This window comes from Puntigrus tetrazona, chromosome 7 (genome assembly GCF_018831695.1).
Source record: "Puntigrus tetrazona isolate hp1 chromosome 7, ASM1883169v1, whole genome shotgun sequence".
Lineage (NCBI taxonomy): Eukaryota > Metazoa > Chordata > Actinopteri > Cypriniformes > Cyprinidae > Puntigrus > Puntigrus tetrazona.
This window is the reverse complement of record NC_056705.1, coordinates 36,918,899-36,946,201: the sequence shown is the minus strand read 5'-3', so window position 1 is coordinate 36,946,201 and position 27,303 is coordinate 36,918,899. Positions and strand designations below refer to the sequence as shown.

The 27,303-nt window shown below is 35.3% G+C and overlaps 1 protein-coding gene across 2 annotated transcripts in view; it reads left to right on the top strand.

The window, feature by feature from the left end:
• The window catches only part of galnt18b (UDP-N-acetyl-alpha-D-galactosamine:polypeptide N-acetylgalactosaminyltransferase 18b), an 81,550-nt gene that overhangs the window by 30,741 nt on the left and 23,506 nt on the right, over positions 1-27,303 (top strand). The window contains exons 2-6 of one of the 2 annotated variants that reach the window (XM_043245779.1): positions 4,889-5,084; positions 8,134-8,300; positions 14,380-14,563; positions 16,402-16,599; positions 17,218-17,332. In XM_043245779.1, the coding sequence (XP_043101714.1) occupies positions 4,889-5,084; positions 8,134-8,300; positions 14,380-14,563; positions 16,402-16,599; positions 17,218-17,332 (860 nt within the window). Of the gene's footprint in view, positions 1-4,835; positions 5,085-8,133; positions 8,301-14,379; positions 14,564-16,401; positions 16,600-17,217; positions 17,333-27,303 lie in introns of both variants that reach the window. The other variant, XM_043245780.1, reaches the window with a different exon arrangement.

The window sequence follows — 27,303 nt, the reverse complement described above, 5'->3', positions numbered from 1 at the left end:
GACTAATTAATAGCCAGACATACTGTCACATCACTGACCCTTAGGCACATATAATAGGGTTTTAGGACACGTGTGCTTATGATCGTGTTATAATTAAAATGATGTGTGCTGCATTCATTTTGTAAATGGTCTGGGAAGCATGATTCAAGGTGGCAATATCATTTTTTGCTGACTATTTTAACACCGTTTAAGTTTATTATGATGTCTAAAAACTAAACATAGGATTGGTCGATGTCGCCACAAAAATAATATGACTGCAGAAAAATTGTGCTCTTAAAGGTAGTCAGAAAGGTAGTAAGGACATCATTAATTACAATTATAAAAAATGGAATTCATAAAATTAAGGTCAAACCACTGAAGACACATGGAATATATTAATGATGTCCGCATTATCTTTCTTGGCCTTGAATGTGTCAGTTGTGTTGCTGTCTGTGCGGGGTCAGAAAGATTTAATCCAAAATATCGTTTTGTTCAGAAGAGTGAGTGATTAATTACATAATATTCATTTTTGAAAACTGAACTATCCCTTTAAGAGCCCCCCAGAAAGATTTAGGCATTGGTGAAACATACTGTAACATACTAAAAAATATTAATGACTCAAGTCAACTTTTTAATATAGCACGGTATTCAGCAGGGATGTAAAAAAAATCGATGCAAATGTGATCAGATAGAAAGCAAATCCAAATTCAGACAATAGGGTCCTTATTTAAATCAAGTCAGCTCAGTGTTTATTCAATTCAGTAAAGTTCATAACTGTGTAAAGGTCATCAATAATGAAACAGTTTCAATTCAGTGATAAGCAGCTCAACTATCAGTGGCTTGACACTACAAAGAGAGTAGTGTTGCTATTCGGTGTAATTAGAAAACACAAGCTAATTTTGATTTGACGACAGAGGAGAAATATGTTTTTAGCAGCAAGGGCTAACTAGTACATGTTAATCAGTTTAAAGGGATAGGTCACCCAAAAATGAAAATTTGATATTTATCTGCTTACCCCCAGGGCATCCGAGATGTAGGTGGCTTTGTTCCGTCAGTAGCACACAAACAAAGATTTTTAACTCAAACCATTGCAGTCTGTCAGTCATATAATGAAAGTCAATGGCTCCGATCATTTCACACAAGCTCGTTGTATCACCTCAAGCCGTAGGGTTTAATTTGCTTTTTTCTGTGTATGTTTTTTTAAAAAGTTTGGTATGAACGCGTATGGAACGTTTGGTAGCCTTTCACTTCTATTATAAGCCCTGGACTTAAGCAGATAAACACAAAATTTTCGTTTTTGAGTGAACTGTCCCTTTAAGAAAACTGGGAGGCTTATGACCTTCCCATTGACTGAAAAAGTAAAATATTTCTCTAAACAGGGTAAATTTGTGAGACTACACACAGATGAGACTAGTGACAAAAAAGGACGTAGTTAGATCGTCGCAATTGTTTAATACATATTTTTTTTACGGGGTGTTAAATAATGGCGCAAATAAAAAACTGCAGACCTTAGTAAATCACCTTGCATAAACCATTTAAATATTCTCATAATGCAACAACTGTCCGTGACTTGCCATCGGGGCTTTGCACTGACCCAATCTGTTTTTAAATTTGTACATTTGTAATTTCGTGCATGTGACAGAATTAAATTTGTATTATCTGACAAGCAAGTGACATCTGTTTCATGTGTCAAAGCTGACTGATGATATTTTTTTGGTTTTCGTTCACTCTCGGTGTTCAAAGACCTTGTGGATTTAAGAATGGCTTCTTTAGGGACTGCTTTTAAAAGCCGCCTTGGTCCATCATGTACACCAAACACTGCCAGCATAAATTTACAACGCAGGTGAAAAGCTTTTTAACAAGACATCGTGTGAATGCTGCTTCCGGTTTCATGACACGTAGCACATTTCTCCGAACAAGACCAGCCTTCTATTATTGTGTTTGTCACAGCAATTACTCTGCTGTGAGAATAATGCATAAATAGCCATAAAATCGTACATTTCCCAAATGACAGTTACGCCTTTTATTAGCCAGCACATTATAGCTGCAACAGTCACCGCACAAGTTGGAGAGATCAGATCAATTTGTCACCTGTATGAGCAATATATTGATGCACACACCAGTTTTTTCATATTATTTAATGAATCTGATTTTCTGACACACACATCATGTATTACAAAACAGTTAAAGCTTTACTGTTGGGGAAATGATATCCGAGTGCTAGTATACAATTGTCCAATTTTCTGCATTTGCTTGAAAAAAGTCTGCAAGCGTGGTTATTATACAGCTAACTAAAACTTTAAATGAATGAAAAAAAAATTAAAGTTTATTAAAAATATTTTAATAATTGTTTAACCTTGGTTTTCGGTTCAGCACATCATAGTGTTTTTTGCAAAAAAAAAATTAACAACAAAAAACTCTTGGAAAAAGCATGTATTGTTATATGTCTACTTAAAAATGTTCTTGCCAATATTAACTATATTTATATATAATATAAATTATGTGAATATAAATATACATGTAAATATTTTCAAGATATATACTGTATTTATTTAAATAATAACAAATATACATGGTAAATACAGATATACGTATTATGCAAATACAAACTTTTACATTGGATGCAATTCATCGTGATTAATTGCTTGACAGCGCTAGTTTTTATTAGTTACTGTATTTATATTCATGTTTCTAAAACCACTAGCATTTGTTGAGAAGACCCCCTGCCTAGCATCCCCAGGTCATTTGGTCTGAGATCCATTTTGCAATGTCTTAAGAGAGTTTCATCAAAAGGTCTTAATATAGAAAGCTGGAAAGGGGAAGTGCAGAAAGCATTCAAACATAAAACAGAATTCGTTTTCTACTAGCAAGTAGAAATACAGTATATTGATATTTCATCTCAGCAGTCAGATGTTGCGTGTTTGTGCACAGGGTCCAATAAATCACATTCCTGTGCCAGTGCTTAAAGCCCGCTGAAGTCTACAGTCGTGTTAGCAGCACGGCTCCAATGTTTATTCAGAACTGCTGTTTGGTGGGTGTCTGTGCTTTTCTGTAGCCAGCCTCCAACAGAGCCGTATTTGATTCCGTCAGTGATCCACACTGACCCTCTCGGTATCAGTTTTCTGACTGGGGACCCTGCAGTCATGTTTTCACATAGGTCCAGGTTGCAATAATCTTGCTAACAACAATGCGACTTCCACTTTTTATGTATTCGGTTCCCGTAGACTGAAATATTGGGGATACGAAGAGCGCAGCTACAATAATGCATGCATTTAAAGGAATGCCCCCTTGGGCCATCCGAGATGTAAATGAGATTGTTTCTTCATTTGAACAGATAGAGAGATTTAGCATTACGTCGCATTTACCAATGGATCCTCTGCAGTGAATGGATGTAGTTTTTCACTTCAAGGGGACAATAGCTACGTTTTCGTCGACCTATTCCTATGCACATTTTGGAATATCGCATTAAAAAATATCGCATCATTCTGACGGCACCCATTCGAGGATCCATCATATATGGACATAGATATAATTTAATCATAAATTGCAACAATTACTCATTACAAACGTGACTACAGTATTGGTGTTGTACAGAAAGTTTTTGAATGGAAGTGATATGCTCAACCTCAAACCGTTTTCACACTGGAACGACAATCAGTCAATCATTTGAAACATCAATAGAAAGATATTTTTGTAACACTTCACAACAAGGTTCCATTTGTTAATTATGGCGTGAGCTAAGCATAGAAAAAATATTTTGAGCACATTGGGTCTATATCAGAAGTAGCATTAGATTACTGCTAATGTCTGGTGTTGGAAGAAACTTGAGCTAGAGCTGAAACGATCCTTTAATATAGCATCCATTCATAAAATATGTATCAGTGCAGCTCTGCTTTCTATTTTATAGCTACAAACTGCCGCATGTTAGCGCGCGGCTGATGCTGCTAGATGTGAAAAGGTCAGAAGCGACAGTCAAGCACAGAGGTCAATCAAAGTGACACCGAAACGCAAACAAAACTGAGGCTCATGCACAGTGGGAGTGTTATGTAAGGATATTGTTTGCATGGAACATTTTTCCTTCAGTATAATATTCTCAATTTTTTGGCTAAACCATATGCACCATCATAGCAACAGTCTTTGAGTTAAAACAATTTTTTTTTCTTATTTTTCCTATTTATTTATTTATTTATTTTCTCTAGGGATGGTTACTACTTCATTAGATTGTCACACATATTACCTACTAGAGTTGTCAGTGAAGTTTTAAAAAATAGAAAAATAATATTTAATTAATTTGTTTAGAAAGGGCAGAACAGTTTTTTTACCGCACTAAATGCACTTTTTACATTTTGTGTTTTTTTAATCATATCACAACTTTGCCTTGCAATGCCCGCTGTGTCGTTTCCTGTTTGCATATATAGGGAGCTTAAAGGGCAAAAAGTTACACAAGAAAAGAGCTGTGTTGAATTTCAGAAATAATCTATTTCATCGTCAAACAGAGAAATGGAGAACGATATAAAGACAGAGGTGTGAAAGTTATGCCCCTGAAGCCACAAACCAGCCATCAGTATCATAGGGGAGAGAACGAGAAACACACACATATATATATATATATATATATATATATATATATATATATAAAAAAAAGCTTATGTTTATTTGTTATTTGTTGGTTTGAGCCAAACTCAATCCCCATCATTTGTGCTTACATAATGTTTATGTGTTGATCGGGTTTTGCTTTAAAGGAAAATCTTTAGTTTACATTTTAGAAAGTGTGTTAAGAAGCAGTATAATGTTTTTAAGTGAACTTAAGTGGTCTTTTATTATATTTATTTATTTTATTTATCCTCTGTTCTCAGACGCGTTTCGTTATCGGGGGAACGCCAACCCTCTCTTTCTTTGACCCTCACAGAGTCCCCGCTGAAAGGAGATGACAATCAGCTAGATCGATCTTTTTCCGACTCGTCCTTGTTCAACCACTGGGGCCAGGATCTGGGGCCGGAGAGCCGCAGAGTGGCCCTCAAGATGTTTCAGTATTACGGCTACAACGGTTACCTCAGCGACCGCCTCTCTATGGATAGAGCCATCCCAGACTACAGACCTGAAGGGTGAGTATCTGACAGTCTGTCTGTCCTTTACTCACTGTCACAGCCGATGCCTGCGTGAAATAATGCGATTGCTGAGCGCAAATCAATGTTTGCAGTCAGCAGATGCCCTGTGTTTATTTCTCACTGAAATATGATGGTAATATAATAGCATTTTGATATATACCCATGGCGTTTTCTCTGAGGAGGCAAACAAGAGCAGTGTGTTCTCAAAAACAAATTCAGATGAGAAGATTATTGCCTTATTTTTGCTACCTCAGGTCAACCACACGCTACTAATATGCTATACTATATAAGGATTACCGTATTCGTGTACCATGGCATTTACTTCAATCATACAACATTTTTGTAAAAGTGTTGAAAACCTTTGCCATGGCAAGCAAACACTTATTTTATTAAAAAATACAGTAGAAAAAAAATATTAAATATTGTGATAAAGTATTACAGTTTTTGTTGCTTAATAGTAAACCTATAGCCTAGATTAGGATAAGATAAAAAAAATGAATACTTATATTTAACAAGGACGCATTTAATTGATCAAAATTGACATTAAAATCACTTCTAATATATATATATATATATATATATATATATATATATATATATATATATATATATATATATATATATATATATATATTTATATTTAGTAAATAAATGTTCTTTCTGTTTCTGAAAGAATCCTGAAAAAAGCACCAAAATATTAAGCAGGCTTTTAGCACTGATTATAAGAACATCATTAATAATTGAGGACTAATATTAAGCATTAAATCAGCAAATCAGAATGATTTCTGAAGGATCATGTGACACATGAAGATCAGAGCAATGATGCTGAAAATTGAGCATTATCATCACCAAAATTAATTGTAACATATTAAATTATAGATCATTAGAAAACAGTTATTTTAAATTGTAAAAAGGTCACAATATAGTTTTTGCAGAATTTCTGATCAAATAAATATAAAGTATAACAATCATTTCAAAAACGTTGAAAACCTTAATTATTTAAATTTTTTGACCAGCAGTTTTTAAAAATGCTGCTGAAAATGTGTGTAATGCAAAGCCCGACACTTTATTTTTATTATTTTTTACAGTCTGTTATGGGCTGAAAGCACGGCAACATACAGTTTACACCAACGACTCTATTTTGACAGGCTTTGAAAGAGGTGTGTGTGGAAAAACATAATTACACCATAGCCTGTAATTACTGGATGTGTCTTGCTGGCAGCAACATAAAGAACTCCTTCACATCTGATCACATCTGTTCTTTTCTCTCTGTGAAGCCAAATTGCTATTGAGTACCTGGGTCTGAAAACCTTCAAAACCCACTTGTTATAAACTCAAGTCTGCCAAGAACATCAAAACATCACCTATCATTGTAAAGACCATATTTACCAAAAAGGTCCTGTTTGTCTAAATGCCTTTGATATTTCATTAGCATTTCCGGTGATTTCCAAATAAAGGAAACAGAATCGGGCCTGAAACTGAAGATGAAGTCGTGTTTAAATAAATGGTCAGCGAAGAAGTTGCCTAACCTTCCGGAAATGCTGATTGTAAACCACAGGAGGTCAAACTAAAAATTACATGAGCTTTTTATTTAGTATAAATTTTGCATGATGTTTGCAGTTTTGCAACTCAGCTTGGTTGCTAAAGCTGTCTAAATACATCTTAAACCCTGATTCGGGTGGTGCAAAAATGATTATATAAGCATAAATTAAACAGATGTAAGTATATAGAGCACAGTTTGGAGTAATGAAGATGTTATAATGTTTTTGAAATGCAGGGCATTTATGCATTTATTTAAGCAAACGCAAATATTGCGTGCATTGTTAAAATTAAATGTAACTTATTTTGGTAGCGCTGGTTGGTCCCTCATGAATACTAATACTAATTGATAATAAGTAGCTTTGCACCTACATGTCTATACTAACTTTCATTAGAGTATAAGTAGACTGTCTGATTATTATCTGCTAACTCTTTATTGTGATGATCTCCCAACAGACCTTCTACCGACTATATGTAGCTTTTCAAGAACATGTCAACTTATTCTAACCCTAACCCTACCAGTCTACTAATACTCTACTAACACTCTAATGAAAGTTAGCTGACATGTATAGGTGCAAAGCTACTTATTGACAACAGAAGATTCATAAGGGACCATCAAAATAAAGTGAAAACAATGTTTAGATTAAAGCTGCATTTATGTGCCCAAAAATACAGTAAAACAGTAATATTGTGAAACACAATTACTGTTTATAAGAACATTTATAATAACTATTTGTAAATTACATTTATTCCTGTGATCTGCATTCTTACTGCAGGCTTCAGTGTCACATGATCATTCATAAATCATTCTAATAATTTGCAGATCAGTTATTGTAAATTATATTAACATTGATTCTTGTTATGATCGATTTTTTGAAAACGTTCTTTTTTCAGAATTCTTTCAAGAGAGTGTATAGATGAGATGATTGACAAATTATTATTTAAAGGTCCCATATTGTGCCCATAACAACAAAATGCGATGCTTTATTGTACCTTTTCTGATAAGAAGTGTGCAAACTCGTTTTTATCGCGTTTAACCACAGCATCAGGCGTGCGATCATATTTCTATGGTCAATTTAATGCGTGATTGTTAAATATATATTATTGTTATTATTAATATTATTTGAAATTTTAATTTTAGAGTATGCCAAAAATATTAAGCAGAAAAATGTATAGTATAGTATTATTGAGAACAAATACATGAATTTTTGATAAAATGATTTAGTATGTTTGCTTAAGGTCACTTGAATAACAGGTTTGAATATTTAAGCCTTCTCTGATTATGATTATGAAAAAACTCTTAATTGTTGGATACAGTCAAGAAGGTAAAGACCTCCAAGGTGTAACATCAACATTGTAAGCTGATGTTACACGCTTGATTCATTTTAGTAATGCTTTAACAAATCGTAGTTGTGTTTTAGATATTAAAAGGTCATCGGTTTGTACCCGACCCTTGGAAATGCCTCTACAAATACACTTTGCCATTTGTGCTCCTTTCTTCCTGCAGGTGCAAAAACACATCTTACCCGTCCAACCTCCCGCAGGTTAGTATAGTCTTCATCTTCGTGAACGAGGCGCTCTCAGTCATTCTGCGCTCCATCCATTCGGCCATGAACCGGACCCCGCGCCACCTGCTCAAAGAGATCGTTCTGGTAGACGACAACAGCAATAACGGTAGGTTGACACACAGCACGAAACGCTCAACGTGTAATGTTTGTCTCACAAGCGAATGCGAAGGCCTAACCATTTTCTTTGAGACTGGAACAACGCAGCGGCAACCTCACGCATTTCTTTTTAGTGCTCTCTCGTGCCGGACTAGCCAGTTCTCAGTGTGAGGCTTATAGTCTTAATAATTACCACTGTTTGGCTTCTCAACATTCTGTCTTCGGTCTAACCCTTCCGTCTGCTTAATTAGCCGCTCTGCTCATTGGATTAAAGTGACTAGTGATAGAATACTAATAAGCTGCAAACCGAGAAATATTTAGGCCGGAAAGATTAAACCAAAGAAACGTGATGAATTACTCCGTTTCTCCAACATCACGCACCTCATGCTCTGGTCTATTGTTGCATGTAGCGGGTTTGTCTGCTGGCCTTTTTGCTCATTATTACTTTAATTTACACCAATTTGGTGCTGCAGTAAGAGCGTTAATTGACTGGCTGATTAATATATCTCCTGTTATATTTAACATTGATCTAAAAAAATTATACTGGCTTGCAAATTATCCCGTCCGGGTATTTTGTGATTATTGCATTCATTATCAAATTTTCAACATTGAAAAAAAAAAACACCCTTTCTGGTTTCATTTTTTTTCCCCCTGAATTATTATGTGTTAATATTGTGCGAAACAAACTTCCCAATTTGTTAATGCAATAAAATAATTATATTCCATTGAATATTTTTCAGTAATATTGACCATAATATTGTAATTTACTCAAGATCTTAGCGACACCCTTAGCAACCACCGTTAGCAACGTAAACAATCAATAATACAGCATTAAACTCAGAATCGGTCTGTCTTCTCATCTAACAATGCCCTTCGGTCGTGATTTATTAACGATAAATCAGCTCAGCCTTTCGTACCTTATTGCTTATATATATATATATATATATATATATATATATATACACACACATATATATATATATATATATAACATTTTGCTGGTGTCATTTCATCCTGTGTGTCAGGGCATACGCGTCAGCCGATGCTGATTTATTTTGTAAGTAGGTTAGAATGGTAGTCTTATCAGCGCTAACCGTTACGGCTCTATGGAAGCTGCCAGGTCCTTTCGATCGCGAGTATTATCTCTCAACATCTCTCCTTAATGCGAGAGCCATTTCTGGGTTCAGATTACACTTTATTCTAGTGCTTCAGACACCATGACCGACATGAAGAGAAAGAGGGTAAAGTGACCCAGATGATTCCTCACTAATTGTACCATTTTGAGGACCAGCGGCCCGTGCTCTCAGCTCGCATAATCTTGAGTCCTGACAGCTTTATCTTTACATTCAGAGATGAAGGTTGTGAAGCGGCCCCTCAACACGAGACTTTATGTCAACAGAGGAACCGACAGAGAATCTGTCAACCTTCAGTGAAGGCCAAAGAAAATTAAATCCCGCTCTCCTCAACACCCGAGAATGAGCTGACAAAAATTCTTTGCCTCTACAGTGGACAAATGATGAATAACCACCTTATCATCAGAGAGAGAGAGAGAGATGACTTACACTGCGAAAAAAAAAAAAAAAAAAAAAGGATTTCCTTGCTTAGCATTTTAGTCAGTAAAAATCTTTGAAAATACATTTATACTTTCTTTCAGAAAATATATTTTCAATTAAATTACCCCCCCCCCCCAAAAAAAAGCAAAATAATACTTGTTTTCATATAATACATGCTGAACAGTGGTTGAAAATGATTCACTGTCAGGCCATGCAGGACCTGATTTCAGCTGAGTTTTGACGTGTGCCAAGGGCCCTGAAACAACATTGTGATTAGCCAATCATCGAAAAACCATTTTGCACTTTTAGGCTTACAATCAGTGTTTAGTGCTTGTAAATCACTACCAGCAGTTATCATATTATACATATAGTTATAACAGTATAGCATGTAGCAGTTATAACATATTATATTAACACCTAATATAAAATGGGGCCATGCATTTTTATATAATTGCAATTAACATGCAGTCGTGTAATAATAAGTGCTCTTTAAAAGTATGCAAAAGTATACTTTTTCACAAGGGAATAGATTGATGCTAGTTTAAGTCAACTTAACATAAAGGACTCCTCAAAAGTTTTGACACCCAATAAGATTGCTTAGACGCCTTCAGCACGTCAGTCTTCCTTTATGTTATCATATTATAATAGCTACCAGTGGTAGGATCATTCAAGCTTAATGCTTTGTATTGACTGAAACAAGAAGTGCACTTGAGATAATGGTGATGAAAGATTGATGCTTTCAGTCATGAGCGGCTTTGAGATAATGGACCTATTATCCTTTGTTTTATTATGATAGCGTCTTCACCAGTTCTTCCAATCAATTGCTATTTGTTCGCGTATGTTAATCAGTCATTTTCGACGGGGATGAAAGTTCCGCTCTAATAAGCTTTGAAAAAAGTTTTTCGGTGAGGATGAGGATGGAGGGATTTTCGCTGTCAAATAAAATCAGAAGACAGATTTCATTTAGCGTCTCCCAGGTTCAATCATAAAACTCATATTTGAAGGCGGGGGTAAAAGCATTAGAGCAATTTGTAGAGCCACAAGCTGTTCATATCCAATGTTCTCTGGCTTTTGAAAGAGACATTCTCTTCACGTTCGCTCGTGCAATTCCACAATCTCAGTGATCGATGAGAGACGCCGTTCGCCCAAGGATAAAGTCTATAGGCACGAGTCTGGCTGAGCATAACATCCCACTCAAGGGCAAGGTGAATTTCATTGTGGCTATAAGAAAAGTGACCTTTAGCTTCTGCCATACCCGTGGCCAGTGTCAGGATCATTAAGGGCAAGGAAATAGAGCAAAACAACTGTTGGATTGCAACCGCTGTGATTGGCCGACATTACAAGTTGTCGCCTACACTGGAAACATTCTGGCTGAAGAACGTACTCAGTACATAGCATCATCTCTCTTTGTCGGAGATTTCTATCTTTCACATACAGTACACAGATGTTTTGGTAAATTGAATATTATAGTATGTTTTACACAACAAAATTATTAACTTTTAGAGGAATGTGGAAACAGTCTATTATTCAGTGGTGTATCGTGGCTTACTTGTGTTACTTTTTCTTGAAACCTGGTTTCAAAATGTAGCTTTTTCTAAGTACTAATAAATAAATAAATAAATAAAAATAATAATGTATGGCAAAATAAAATAAAGAAAAATTTAAATATACAAAAATAAATAATTAAGGTAAAATAAATTGGTTGTATGGTATATTATATGGCATTCATACAACGTGAATTCATTCTTGGCCCCAATAAATGTTTTGCAAAAATGCTGGTGGTGGTTGGCAGCATAAAAATTATTTAAAAAAAAAAAAAAAAAATGCTATTGTCTTTATTTGTGATAATTGTGAGAAATTCACTAGCAATTTGTAAATAAAATTTGTTTCAAAGTAAATCCTAAAGTTTTTTTTAATTACTGTTATTTAAAAAATGTACAGTAAACGGGCATCTGTTTCCAGTTTTAAAAATAAATTAATTAATACAGCACAAAAATATTTAAAAAAACAAGCTGGCATATGGGTGCCTCTTCTGTATAAACTGATTTCCCTGTAAGTTCTAAAGTAATTCTTTATTTCTACTTGCATAACAGCAAGCCATCATTTTTTTTTTTTTGCCATATTTTACTATAAATTTAAATATGATGCAACTTTAAACATTTTCTATTCTAGATACTGTAACTTACAATACGGTTAATCAATTAACATTTTTACTGCTTACACAGGAAAACACACTGGGGGCAAAATCACACTTATTTTTACAGCATAATATTCGTAAAGGCACCTGGTTTTCAACACAGATGGTGACAAATAGTCATAGCAGGATTGACCGTGGGCTGGAAAACATACGCGGAAAAATAAAACACTTCGAGTACTCACTAGCAAAGGGTTCGGTGAGTGGGAAAACTAATACTTCCATGTGCACAAACTAATTTCTATCTACTCAAAGAGTTGATGAGCCATTTCAGTATATTACGCCGTTAAAAGGTTTTTAAAAACCTTTGTGTACCGCTGGGCCTTGTCTGGATGAGTTTTATTTTTTTGATGTCGTTGTGATCATTTATTTGTTTTAACAGCAACAGATAATTGAGTTGGTGGAATTAATTCCCCCCCGTCCCATGGCTACACCATCTGCGAAATCATCATGTTTGTCATGCAAACTTAATAGAAAATCAATTTAGCCCCAGCAAACAGGGAATAAGACAATTAGGCCCTCGACTGGATAAACTCCACAAACCCTTACCAAAAAAAAAATAACATGGTGGCACATGATACAATCATGCTTTCGGATGTATTTCCATGCTTCTTTGGCATACTGTAGAGCACAAATGCAAAATGATTACCATATTCATATACGCGATATCGCCAAAATGCAAGCGTACCACTGCAGCAGTTCCCTAAAAGGAGAATTCGCTCTGCGTTCACATTGAGATTTCAAGAATGAACTCAAGCAATACATTTAAAAGTTGATTCGTTGCAGTCCTTTATGACATTCAGTAATGAATATGTTGCACGGAAGGTGCAATCATGTCTGTCTTTTCACATCGATATCCGTTGTCTCTTAAAGATCTCACCCTCTCTTCTGCCAGTTTCTTCTCTGGGAGGGAGAAAAGGTGAAATTAAAAATAAATCATAGGAATTCAATTTAACAGTGAAGCATAACACACGAAGGACCCAAATGAAAACTTAATGACACTTCTTCTTGGTTTGCATTATATATTCATGTGAGGCACCTTCATTTTGACTTTTTGCCAGATTGTTAAAGTTTCATCAGTTGTTGTAGATTTTAGTGGCATTGGCATCGTGTTTAACAATTATTAATAGAAATAGAAATAAACAATCAAGGCCACAAGTGAATATGCTTCTATTTTGCTTTTTTTTGCATTCTTTTTTGGAAAAGAATTTGGAATACTTTTTTTTTTTTTTTTTTTTTATGTTTTGAAAGAAGTCGCTTTTACTAACCATGCCTTTGTTTTGTAAAAATATTTATTTTATATTTATAAATAAAATATTTATTTTATTTTATTTTATTTTATTTTATTCTATTTTTATTTATTCCTGTGATGCAAAACTAAATTTTCAGCATTGTTACTCTGGTCTTCAGTGATCCTTCAGAAATCACTCTAATAAGCTGATTTGGTGCTGAAGAGGTATTTAATATAACGTTGAAAACAGTCGTGCTGCTTAATATTGATATAATAATTTCGACACCATTCAAGAGTCTGGGCTAAGTAAAAAAAAGTTAATTGATTATAACATTGTACTTTATTATGTAGGCTTGTTGCAGTGTAATTATACATTTAAGTACTGAGTAATATTAATCAACTACATGTGCTTACTATATGGATAGGTTTATGATAAGGATTTGTCTTAGGTTTATTTGCATGTAATTATGTGTAATCTATTGCTATTACAATACTAAGCACATGTGACAAAGGCATTTAAAAAAATAAAATGTTACCAATTAGTATTTTTCCATTCGCAGAGATGCAATCAAATGATCAAAAGTGACATTAAAAGCATTTATAATGTTTTTGACGATGATAGTAATAAGAGTCATGATTAATAATTGAGTAAATAGCATTATTATTTTTATTAATGCATGCTATATTAATAAGCAATACTATAAAGCTAATCAAATAATCAAATGAATAACAATATAAATAATGCATGACTTGTACTTTCGAGTACACTTGAACTGCTCTATTTTCTTTGTTCTGAGTATCAGAATGTTTCGTAAGCCGCTGAAGGTTGCTAGGTCAGGTGTGAGGAATGAACTTCATGAATGCCGTATTGTTTGGTGCGAGAGAACACCTTTTCACTCAGGCAACGCGTGCTGCTTCTGTACGCCTTCTCTGTTAAAGTGAACGCGATTGACAGGCCCAAGAGTGCTTATTGACACACACACACACACACACACACACAGTAACAACAACATCCTCTTCGCTGTGACCAGGAATAATGAGGACAGTCCTCCAGGAGGCATTGTAATGTTACAGCTCTTCCTCTCTCTCTTTGTCTCTGTCTTCCTCCCAGATGAGTTAAAGGAGAAATTACAGGACTTTGTCAAGGAGACCAACGGCAAGCAGCCCGGTTTCATTAAAATGGTGCGGCACAGCAAGCAGGAGGGGCTGATCCGCTCACGTGTGAGTGGCTGGAGAGCTGCCTCTGCCCCTGTGGTGGCCCTGTTTGACGCCCACGTAGAGTTCAACACTGGCTGGTGGGTGATATGAGAACTCCTGCTATTCCTAGCGCCTCATAGCCAGACTGTAATTACTGCTTCTTTCAAATGAAATGGTCTAAAGGATCAGTGCACTTGTTCAAGCGCTGACAGGAACTGAGGGGCATTTTTTTCCTGAAGAGATCTGAAAAAGAAGAAGAAGAAAAAAGAAGCTTCGGTTTTTCTTTTATCTTCGCGTTGCTCCAAACCTATATGACTCTCTTTCCTCCACGAAACATAAAAGGGTTTTATAAGAATGCACACACTTCACTTTTACATTGTGCAAAAGACAAAAAAAAATGCACCTTAAAAGTACTTCAAATTACTTCTGTACTTCTATATGAAGGCTTAATGTGCAGCATATACTGTAAAAAAAACAAAAAAACATGCCTTTTGTGCTAAACTCCAAATACACAGTCATACCTATAACAAATTACAGCTGTTAAACACCAATAACTTAAATTCCTTTCCACACAAATTATGGTTATGGCAAAGATTATTGGTTAATAGTAAGATTAGTATTTTATCATAATGCACAGTTTGAAAACGAATACATTTTAAAGGTGCTGTATGTACGTGCTACTAAAATACAATAAAATTTTTTCAGATATTTAAGAAACATGCTAAGTTAACATACGTGTTTATCTAAAAAAACATAGCCACAGTCAGTCGTTCTCCTTTGAACGCGAACGTCTGTGGAACCCGCCCACTGCCAGTTCATCCAATTGCATTTCGGTTGCCAGTCGGTGTGTTTCGTATCGTTCGTGGAAGCCGCCAAACAAAAGAGATCAGTTACTGTTAGCGACGCCAATCTGGCAACCTGCGTGAGCGTCCAGTCCGAGGTGGAGGCTAGGGGCTGGGTGAAAAAAAAGCTTTTCCAATATTTTACATTTGGACCGCGGTGCCTAGTTCAATCCTGCATACAGCACCTTTAATGTTTGCGTCGAATAACATGCTCTTTATGTAGCGTATGGGTTTTCTGATGTAGTTAACTTGCTCTGGTACAGCTTTGCACTTGTGAAGTGGAGCGTCCTGTGAAACACGATGCACCATAAAAGACCTCGGTACCTGTAGAAGCAAGCTGAATTAGCAAATGCGCTTTTATCTCATGTTTACTTTTGTTGACACAATCAATTTAGAGTAGGTGTTATGATATTTCAAACACGATGGAGCATTAACCTTTAGTGCAACTAAACTTTTAGCTGTCAGGTTCGCATTTATCTTTTTTTTGGATGAAACTGGATTTTGTTACTGTCACTCGCTTGACATTTCGCTTTAAAAAGCGTAACAAATGTGTACCGCATTATTGCATTTTTTACGATCCTGAGTTATTAATAATGTTAAAAGCAGACTGAAATGTGAGTCAAAATTACGCAGTCCAAATCTTCATATTTCAAATTTTATTCACACTTCATTTTTAAATGCAGCAACACATTTTTGAATGAAGTATTCCTTTAACCTGGTCCTGTATGAACATAGATCAAGATGCCCTTCATCATCAAAAGAAGTTCTGGATCTTAGAGTTGGCACACTAAGGTTTCTCTCATAGCAATCTGACCTAGATATGTCAGTGCAATTTGAATAACACCCAGAATTTTTCTGCCTTTAATCAGCTTTGATGTGATTTTAAGCCATACTGTACTGCTCAATTTGCATCTCTCTAGAAGAATCAGTCCTAAAATAGTACTGAGGGTGAGCTGACTGAATAGGCACTGTTTGTTATTTAATGTTGCTGAGAATGCGCTGCCTGTTCAGCCTCATGTTTTATACTACAAAAATTAGTAAAGCATGAGTATCATGTTACTGGGCGGTAAACGATTGTATTGCTGTTTGTACAGGGCTGAGCCTATTCTCCAAAGGATCAAAGAAGACAGAACCAGAATTATATCTCCATCTTTTGACAATATCAAATACGACACATTTGAGATTGAAGAGTACCCACTCTCCGCTCAGGGCTTTGACTGGGAACTGTGGTGCCGTTATCTGAACCCACCAAAATCCTGGTGGAACTTAAACAACAGCTCTGCTCCGATCAGGTATCTTGTTCAATTAAATTTATTAATTTTGTACTAAATAATATATTTATGTTTTTATTATATATATATATATATATATATATATATATATATATATATATATATATATATATATATATATATATATATATATATATTAATTTATATTATATTTATTTTAAATTATTAATCTGTGTTAATTAATATCTTTGTAAATATTTGTATTTATTTAAATATCATTTCTTTATGTATATACTTAAAGCTTATTTTTCATTTCAATTTCATCCTTTATTAATTTGCATGTTTGTATACATTTAAATAAATCTCTTCAATTTTATTTATATATTCTAATTATTAATCTGTTTGTAATGTTTTTATTTATTTTATATTTATTGAGTTATTTTAAAATTGATATTTTGGGATATTGTTGTCATTATACTGTATATGAATATTATTATCGCTTGCATTTATGTAAATAAATCTCTTCACTTTATTTATAACTTACATTTTTATTTAAATTTATTTATTTAAACCTTGAGCTTTTTTTTTTGGTTTGTTTTATTTAAATAGATTTCTTGATTTATCCGTCTGATTTGTCTGATAATACAATAAATGTATATGTATTTCTCTAATCTCTAGGAGTCCGGCCCTGATTGGCTGCTTTGTGGTGGACAGGGAGTACTTTGCAGAGATCGGTCTGCTGGACGAAGGCATGGAGATTTACGGAGGAGAGAATGTGGAGCTGGGTGTGAGGGTGAGAAACTATATCATTCTGAGCAGGCTATGGGGTAATGAAGATAATGGATTCGCTCTTGAAGGATTAATGACTCTAATGGCCCTCCTTTCTTGGCAGGATAGTTCAAGTTGGCACCATTAACTGTATCTCTTGTCAAAACGCATTCTTTTGATCTGGTTGTAATTGTTATGCACTTTAAAAATGAGACTAGCTTTTTTTTTTCCAACATCTCGATGTCCAATATCAGCGTAAGTGGGGTTATTAAAACTACAGCCTTAATAAAATGTTTTAAAAAGTTTTAGATGACACTTTCGAGACACTTTTAATATTTAGGGCTGCTACTAACTTTTTTTTATTATTATACTTTCAATTAGTTGATTAATTCAATGATTATTTCACTCGATTCTTTCAACATTTTCTAATAAAAAATACTTTCTTTACAAATAAACAATAATTTAAAGCGCCAGAAATTGCCAGAAATTTTAATTAATGCTTTTAAATAATTAAGTATACACTGGTATAATGTTAAATGTTAAAAAAAAGGCATTCGTACATACATAATTTATATATATTATTATATGTAGTGCTGTCAATCGTGATTAATCACATCCAAAATAAATGTTTTTGTTTAAATAATATATGTGTGTGTACTGTGGTATTTATTATGTAGAGTATATATATATATATATATATATATATATATATATATATATATATATATATATATATATATATAATTTACATTTTTTACATTATTTTTTTATATATATATGCATGTGTGAGTGTTTACATATACATTATTAATATATGCAGTACATTGACATTATTATTATGTAAGCAATATTTTATTTTCATTTATGTGTTTTTTTACTAGTTTTTTTTTTGGATGTGATTAATCGTTTGACAGAGCTAATCATATTATATTATATTACAAATATTGCAACATGTCAACACCGACATTGACAAGTTGTAACTCAGGCAGTACAGACCTTTATTTTGTATTATCCATTCGTACTTTTATAAGTCTGCACTGGGTCTGTGCTGATAAAAAGCATGAAAACTACCACTTTCTGTGAAGGAAGGTGTTAGATTTGAGCAGCGTTAGATTTGTACCACACATTTGCTTCACATATTTCTTTTTACAGGCCGGTGTTATACAGGCTTCCTGATATGGTTGACTGGTGCACCTTTACTCTTGTTTTCAGATACTGAACTCTCAAAGCGAACATTGTCCTTTATGTGGCTGCTCTCACAAGTCTCCTGCTGTTTGTGCAAGGAGTTTCATAGGGCAACATTTTCTAGGCAGCGTCTGGGTGGTTTGATGCAGCTTCCATTTCTTTATAAATGAAATAACATTGCCCGCTGGGACACATAGACGCTCGCATATTGTTGTCCTTACTTATGCATTTGGTTTACCTAATTTCTGACTTTATAGAATGACTCTTTAGTATTCATTTCACATATGCCCTTCAAACTCACAACCTGAATAATGACTCATTATGAACTGTAAACCCCAACATCCTGTGGGAGCTTTAGCCAGTAAATGTGGTGGTTTTTAATTGATTCGCATGTGAATTTTTGAGAATTTAGTTTTAATCTGGAGGATACTGGGGCTGAATACATATTTCAGTTCATTTTCATTAAGAATATTTTATAGCATAAAATAGTATCTTTTTCGTTTTAAGTTGCATAGCTAGGAATGAAAATACATCCGAGAGCAAAATGTCAGTGTAGGATTCATAATTAGGTAAAATTGTAATAGTCTGAATATTTATGAGGCGCAGAGTACACAACCAGTCAAAAGTTTGAAATAATTAAGATTTTTTTAAATGTTTTGAAAGAAGCCACCAGGGAATGCAATAACATTTCGCTATATTAATGGTTTTGCTTTGGTTGAGATATTATACTTATTTCATTAAAAATATTGAAACGTTTCATACTTTTGACTGGTAGTGAATGTATTTAGGCTGGAAGACATTCATTTGAGAGCAGGTCACACATCATAACCTTCCACCATTATAAATAAATAATCTCATAAAATCCATCGCTCACTCAGGGGACATTTCAAAATAGCCTTCAATAAAACTCGGTGACCCTTACGCCAGTTGCACTTCAGACCCTGTTTGCTTTCTTTTGCGTCTATACTGCAGCTTCTTTCCTGGTTTATTTGTATGTGTCTTTGTCTCTGTCCTAGCACAGTCTTAATAAATGTGCAGTACCTGAGCAGAGAGCCATTATAATCCCTAAAGGAAGCCAATAATAACCTTCAAGCATACTGTGACCCCAAAAAGTATTTAGACTCTTGAACAGTTCGCCTAAAATGAAAAAAGTGCTGAAAATTTACATATAAGATGCAGATAAGTTTGTTTCAGAAGCGATTTGGAGATCATCTGCGGCAAATGGGTGCCGTCAGAATCAAAATTCAAAGATCTGATAAAAACAACACTAATCCGAATAACTCCAGTCCATAAATTTGAAGTGCCCCATTACGGATTTTTGATAATTAGCTTTCATGCAGTGTGTAATGCAGCTCTAAGTGAATGAAAAAAATCCTGAAAAGTCTCAAAGTAAAGCGTCTATAAATTTATTTGAATACATGATAAAAAAAAAAATGAAACCCATCGGACCAATCACCTCAGATTCGCATCCTACAAAGGAGTGGATTTTGGCAAAATGAAGCGTTGAGCGAATCGTTTGGGAGTCAATGAAAGTGTTTTTGAACACGCGTGCATGTCAACCTGTTGTTGTGACTCCCAAAACCAAAATATTTCATTACCCATAACAGGGAGACATTAACATTTTGTGAAGAAAATAGCGGTGCATCTGTAATAAACAAACCCATCCTTAAGGTGCTTTAACTGTAAACCGTCGTTTCTGACCACAATTCACAATAACTCTACCTCCATCCCCTGTTGTCTTCCCACATCAAAATCCACCTACACATTTGTTTATATCTGTTTTGGACTGTTTTTGCTTGCAAACAGTGATTTATATGTGCATATTTCTCACCTGATTCAGACAAGATGGCTTTTTCACTGTAGAAAGCAATATTATGAATGGAAGACATATTATACTTAAGCAATATTACGAACGGAAGACATGTTATGCTTTGGAAATGAACGCGCATATTTAACTATATGCCTCACTAAACATTAATTGATGGTTTGGAGTTATGTGCATTACGTGTGGATTATCGTGGTGTTCTTATCAGCTGTTTGGGTTGATGACACGCATTCCCTGCAGAGGATGCAATGAGATCAGATCCGATCTAAATCTTGGCTGGTCTGAGGGAGAGTAAATGTTCAGCAAATGTTCAGCTCTGGGTGAATGGCAAAATGAAAAATACACATACGCACCGCGTGTGTATATTACATAAATTCAGAATCTAGAGGGCAAATTTGCTGTCCCTGTATGTCCTCTCGGTGAGTCAGCACAACCCTAAAATGGCTTGACTTTCAAAGCTATGACCACTCTCTCCAAGCACAGTGAAACATAATCATCAATCATGCTAAAGGAGAGGGTAGGGTGGCATTTCCCTCCCTGGTAATTTTCCCTCAGTGAATGGCATGCTTTTAAGATTTCTATGCTTGATAATGGGTCACTGATTGCTCTTCTCTGAAAGCATGCACAATTTTCTCGGAGACATACTTTTTCACTGTCCCTCGCTGTTTGGTGGATAAATGGAAAGTGAATCGTTCTGATTGCGCAAGACGGCACACAGAGACACAGTGTGCTGGATTTGTTCCCGTCTCTGTTTATACCAGATTATGGTAAAAGCAATGAAAAGACAGGCTGCTGAGAGAAGGCAGAGGTGCTTTAGTCAGATTAGAGGCGCTACTACCTCTTACCTCGCTTTACCCACAATTCCCAGTGGGTTTCATCTGTCTGCAGTATATTACGGCAGCTCTACGCTGACAATGAGATGGTGAGTTATGCGTGCGCAGATTAAAGTCTCAGAGAGAAAGGCAATTTTCAGATCTATGCGTATCACTGTTTCAAATAAAAATAGTAGACTTTGTTTGGCGTTCTATATGGAGGTAGACATACTATGTCCTCGATCGGTGTTAAATGCTAAGTGGGTGAGAAGCAAATGAATCACATGTCTGAAGCCTTCTGAGGTGATAAACGGAGATTAGAGCGTCGTGCGATAAAGCTCATGAAGCATTTATGCAATATGCAGATGGAGTCCTCTCACACACTGAATCACTTGAAGAAATAAAGGACATTATGTGGAACATGTAAGCGAATTATAGTGTACCCGAGATAAAATAAATAGGCCGTGCAGAGGTTTGGTGGTTCTGTGTAAAACAACCAAAATTGACAATTGTGGCGTAAGCACTGGGTGGTTCTTAGGAAACGGCGAGGAAAGGTGATATTTCCCCTCAAAATTACTAAAATGAGAAATAAAGCCTACTTTAGGACCAAAAATATTTTTTTTTTATTTGTAACAGAACATTTAAGCACTGTGATTGGTTGGCTGACTAGACAGTGACAGTGATGAATGAAGATTCATCAGGTCTCCTCGGTGAAGAAAAAAAAATGCCTGAATGCTCAGTGCTCGGCACGCTCCTGGAATAAAAAAAAAATGCACCATTCTCGTTTAGAACAAAAAAAAAAACCCACCAGCCCCAAGAAAAAACACTTTTGTTGGACTCGCAGCCATTTTATCATAACTGTTGGTGTCCTTCTGCTTGCCCATTTCTTTTTATTCGGCACAACCCTACATGGATTCTGCTGATGAATCCCTGTTTGCTTAGTAAAGCAAATCAAATGTCATCGATCCATTCACGCTATCAGAGACCATTCTGCTTTTTGCTATGTAAACTCAAAGCATGCTTAGTATATACTCTCCTTCAGGGAGCAGTGAGATAAAGAATGAAGGGAAACGAGAGCGTGCTGCTGGTATTTTTGCACTAGGCCAAGGTCTGAAGGGCATCGAGCAGCATTGTGTGAGGGCTCTTTGTGTCCTTCTTTATCCAAAGGGAATGAGGCTTTGCTGATGGAGCACCTCAGAAGTTGAAACAGATGGCCTTTTCTAGTCAGAAATAAAACATAGCAAACGTTAGCTACAATAAAGAGTCATTTCAGCACACACTGCTGTCTTAAGCGGGTGCCTAGGACTGCTGGAGCATAATTGATTAATGTGATTTTACATACAGTCCCATTTCTCCTCGGTTTAACTGTGACTCAGATGTGGATTGTTGACTTGCTACGCAGTTAGTTCACTGTGGAAAACTGAACATAGCGAGGTGACAAAAACTCTAAGTATTTATAGACTTGTCATCCTTGCAAGTCTTTTTCATTAGAGCTTTGCAGGGTTGCAAATTAGTTTCAAAAATACTTTGTGCAAGCATGCACGTCACAGTATGTTGGTGTTATCTTCAGCATTGATGCCAGATTTCTCTACACTATCTATGAACTGACAGACATTACTATTTTCCATACTATTAAGGCTTTTCATTTACAAAAAATGCAATGAACTAATTACATTACCAAGTGATAATTGACATTTAACATGAGTAAATATATACAGAAATACAACAAAAGAATGTTAACATACATTAAGAATTAAATATCCAGTGAAATATCTTCACGGCTCTCTTTAATGAGTACGTCCATCATTATGTGAGTATTTTTGCGTAACTGAGCGACCTTTTCTATTTTGAGATGATGAGGTTGTTGCGTTTGACAGCATCTGTCTGGACTGAAACTCACAACTGAGATTTGATTTATACTGCATCTCATTTATTTCGTCAAGTAAAAGCAATTCACTTCATGAAGGCCAAATGCAGCCCTTCACAGCGTTAAAAGAAAAATGCAATAAAAAGTTTTCTTTTTTTGTGCCTGGGTATGTTTATGCGTAAGCCCAAGCAATAATTGAGATCTCTAAGTATATGGATGATATATTCAGCATCTCAGTGTCCTCAACTTAAGTATCTTCAACTTAACAGAACAAAATATCTTAAATTGTGTAACAACATGGAGCTATGTGATTAATGACAACATTTTCATTTTGGGGTGGAGTAACCCTTTAATTGTAAATTAACATAGAATCATTCTCTAGCAAGGTTTTTAGCGTCTGTGCTAGTTTTGTGTATCTCATGTGACTCCACGGTGCCTTTACTTTCCTCTCACATAAGAAAATGAATCAATATTTCACGTCCACTTATTTATTTCCTTGGAAAGCAGCTATAAAATAAGCAGGATAATGTACAGTCAGACAGTAATAATCACAAAAATAAACCCTGAAGATGAGTTGCTGACTGGCCATTATCCCTGAAATACTAGTTTCAAATTCTATTTAAAAAAAAAACAGCAGCCAATATTCACTGTCTACACTAACGTTCTATTTCAGACGCGGCCATTGTATCGCTAGGAGTTGATTTTGCCACTTTTGCTATTCCAAACATCTCTCCATGTCGTGAGGTGAGCGCACTCCACGGAAATGGAGCACCCTTGAACAAATGTTTGCACCAGGAAATGAATGACATTTGGGTTCATTTGAACCAGCGTACTCTCCAATCAGTGTCATCACAGCAGAACAAATTCAAGCATTTGGATGATCATTCGAGAGTAAATGTTAGCACACCGGAGGCTAAAAAAACAGCGAGACAAAAGTTAATGCCGACACATGGCAGGGCTGCTCTAGTTTCGGGAACCCGTGAGTGTCCGTAGGAGGATTGGCAGGCAGAAAAGAGGGATAAAAGCGGGCGGTCGCACTTTCACACATATATACGCACATACTTGAGAAACAGACATTTTTAAACCACCCACTACTCAGTTCAGTGCGCATGTTACTCACGGTAGAGCAGCGACTGTCAAACATTGAGTCTGACAAGGGTAAATTATACAGGAGTAAATATCAGGGCAGTGCGACTGCTAATGCACGCCACGGTCAACAACGACAATAAACCATGACAACAGCAATTCCACCCACGCCGAGAATTTAGGTTCACCTCTTTTCTTGCAATTTAACAACTGCCACTTAAGTATATAGTAGTAAGTGCTTTTAATTGCACCGTACTGAACTGGGAGAGCGTCCGAGCTGGTCGTCCTTGAACCATTCGCTTTCAAACGTCTTCAAGGGAGTGCATTTTATGTGTCGTGTGCTGTTTGCTAGTCTACATGTCATTAGTGTGCCATTGTCATAGAAACGGCTAAATTCATTGAAGGGTCACTCGCAACTGACTCAAAACAAGGCCTAATTGTGTTCAAGCTTATAACTGTAGCTTTGCGCAATGTTAGATTTGAACCGACTGACTCTTTTTGCCCCGTTCGAGCGGTTTATAGAGCCACTTGCTGAAGCGCTACGCGAGTCAAGGCAGGTGCTCTCACAACCGAGAGTGATTGGTGTGTGTGTGCTTGACCAGATCTCCCGTTCTCTTAAGTGTGTGTTCACACTGACAGCGATTAAATCGCTCAAGGTCAGGGAGTTGCTGCTCTGCTGGATGCTCCCGTGGTAAGCGTTCACACTCGATCGCTGTGTCTGACTGAAGCAGGCAGCGGATCGCTTTCGACACTCGGGCAAGATTTGCTGAATCGTGACTGCTCATTTGCATACAGTACTGGCAAAAGTTTGGAATAATATGACTTCATGCATTTAAAAAGATGTCACTCACCAAGGACATTTCTCTCCAAGTAACAGTACTAACAAAGTGGAATATTACAGTGTAAAATGATTCATTTCTATTATATATATTTTAAAACGTAATTTATTATTGTGATTGCAAAGCTGAACTTTTGAATGATCATCCTTCTAATATACTGATATTCAGCTTTTTTTCATGAATTATTATTTGTGCTGTTATTTATAATGTTTTATATTTTTATCAATATCGAAAATATTATTTTTGAAGAGGAAAACTTTTTGGAGGAAAACTTAGTGATGAATAAAATGTTCCAAAGAATAGCATTACTTCAAAATATAAGTCTTTTCTGCAAACGAGTCTCTTATAAATATGTACTTCTGGTAATTTTTTCGCAACACAATTTTTTTGTGCCTCACTGCACGTTTCACGGCAGTTTCAAAATGTGAGTGGTGCTAAAACACTTTTATTACATTAATATAGGTACGTTTTTTAGTGTTTTTATTACGTTACTTCAGGTTAAGAATTTAAATATCTGGTGACTGACTATAAATATTAATGCTCTGTCATATTGGGAATATGCCCTACAATCCTAAACCCACCTGAGAATGTTAAAAAATGCAAAACTGATATAAGAATGCAACAGAATCAAAATAATTATTTTAAAAAACATAACCAAATCAGCAAATTAAATTGATTTCTGACAGATCATGTGAGGCTAAAGTAGCAATTCTGAGTAATTGCTGAAAATGTTAAATGTTTAAATAGAAAACATAATTTTAAATTGTAATATTTTACAGTATTGCTGTTATAATATGTACAGTATTACACAAAAAGACTTTTCTGCTATTCTTTGAAATGTTCTATTCCTGTCACAAATTCATAACAGTGTCAATTTTTCAACCTTTTTGAATCTGCGGCAGTTGCTCGTGTTTCTGGCAATTTCCAAATCTCATTGCAAATGAATGACTTTGTGTGGCTTCAAATGGCTGTCTGGGTGAACACTTCTTTAAAAGTGAGCAATACATTGATAGGGAGTTCTGTTTGAGCTATAATGACAGCTTCATCTTCCTTCCCACAGCGAGAGCAGAGTGCACCTGCTGGAGTGAAGCATACATCAGGCATCCTTGATAGCTTCTCCCGCTCAGCCTCATAATACACTCGACACAATCTTGATATCTTTCCTCTGGCTTCAAAGTGAAGTCCTGACCTCTCTGATTGTCATATTTTTTCCGCAGACTGTGGTTGCTGAAAATTGGCTGACCATAACAGTGCCTTCGAAATGCAGTTCTCAAAGTGGCAGGGCAATGGAAGTTTTGCCTACATATACATAGTAGATGGGTGCATATTTTATTGTTGCTGCAAGAGGTTTTTGTCCTACGCAGCTTTATATTTATAAGACAATACAGTGAAACTTTTCACCAAAGCACTCTTTCATTGATTTCATTGATCAATAAACTTGTTCAACTCATTTTGAGGCATCATACTGTAAATATGTGACCTGCTCAGTGACAGATGAATCCAAAAGGAATGGTAATCTGAGAAAAAATATTTGTTATTAAAAACGAATGCGCACGATTTTCATTAGGTTAAAAGTCACTTGTCACACTTTTTACTTTTGTTTTAATTTGAAGTACATTTTATATAATTTTGTATTAAAAATATTTAGTTTAAATAAGTGCACTTATTTTGAATAATACGTTTTTTAATTTAAGTTTTCAAGCCTTACTTAACGGGGTCAAAAAACGATTCAGATAATTGCACTTCTTATGCATTTAATACTTTTAAATGATCATATTTTCATTTAACGGCACTAAAATATTCTTTTGTTAATAAGTATTTTAAAGTGTGCTTGGCAAAGGCACAATTTGTTAAATATTAAATGGTTAATTCACTCAAAAATAAAATTAGCCCATGATTTGCTCACCCTCAAGGCATCCTAAGTATATATATATATATATATATATATATATATATATATATATATATATATATATATATATATATATATATATATATATATATATTTCTTTCTTCTTTCAGACGAGTCCAGTTGGAGTTGTCCTTTCCCTTCCTAGCTTTATAATGTCAGTGGATGGGTGTTTTTGTTCAACAAAAGTCAAATAAAGTGCATCCATCCATAATAAAACATTCCTCACACTGCTCCAAGGGGTGAACAAAGGCCACCTGTAGCAAATCGATGCATTTTTGTAAGAATAATGTCCATATTTAAAATGTTAGAAACACTCTTCTTCCACTTCTGCTAACTGTCACATATGCAATATGATGTAAGACCAGCCATTTCCAGTATACAGTAAAGCTAGGAAGAGCAAACTATTTTTTTATATAACTCCAAATGGATTAGTCATATACACTTATAGGGTGCCTTAAGAGTTAGTAAAG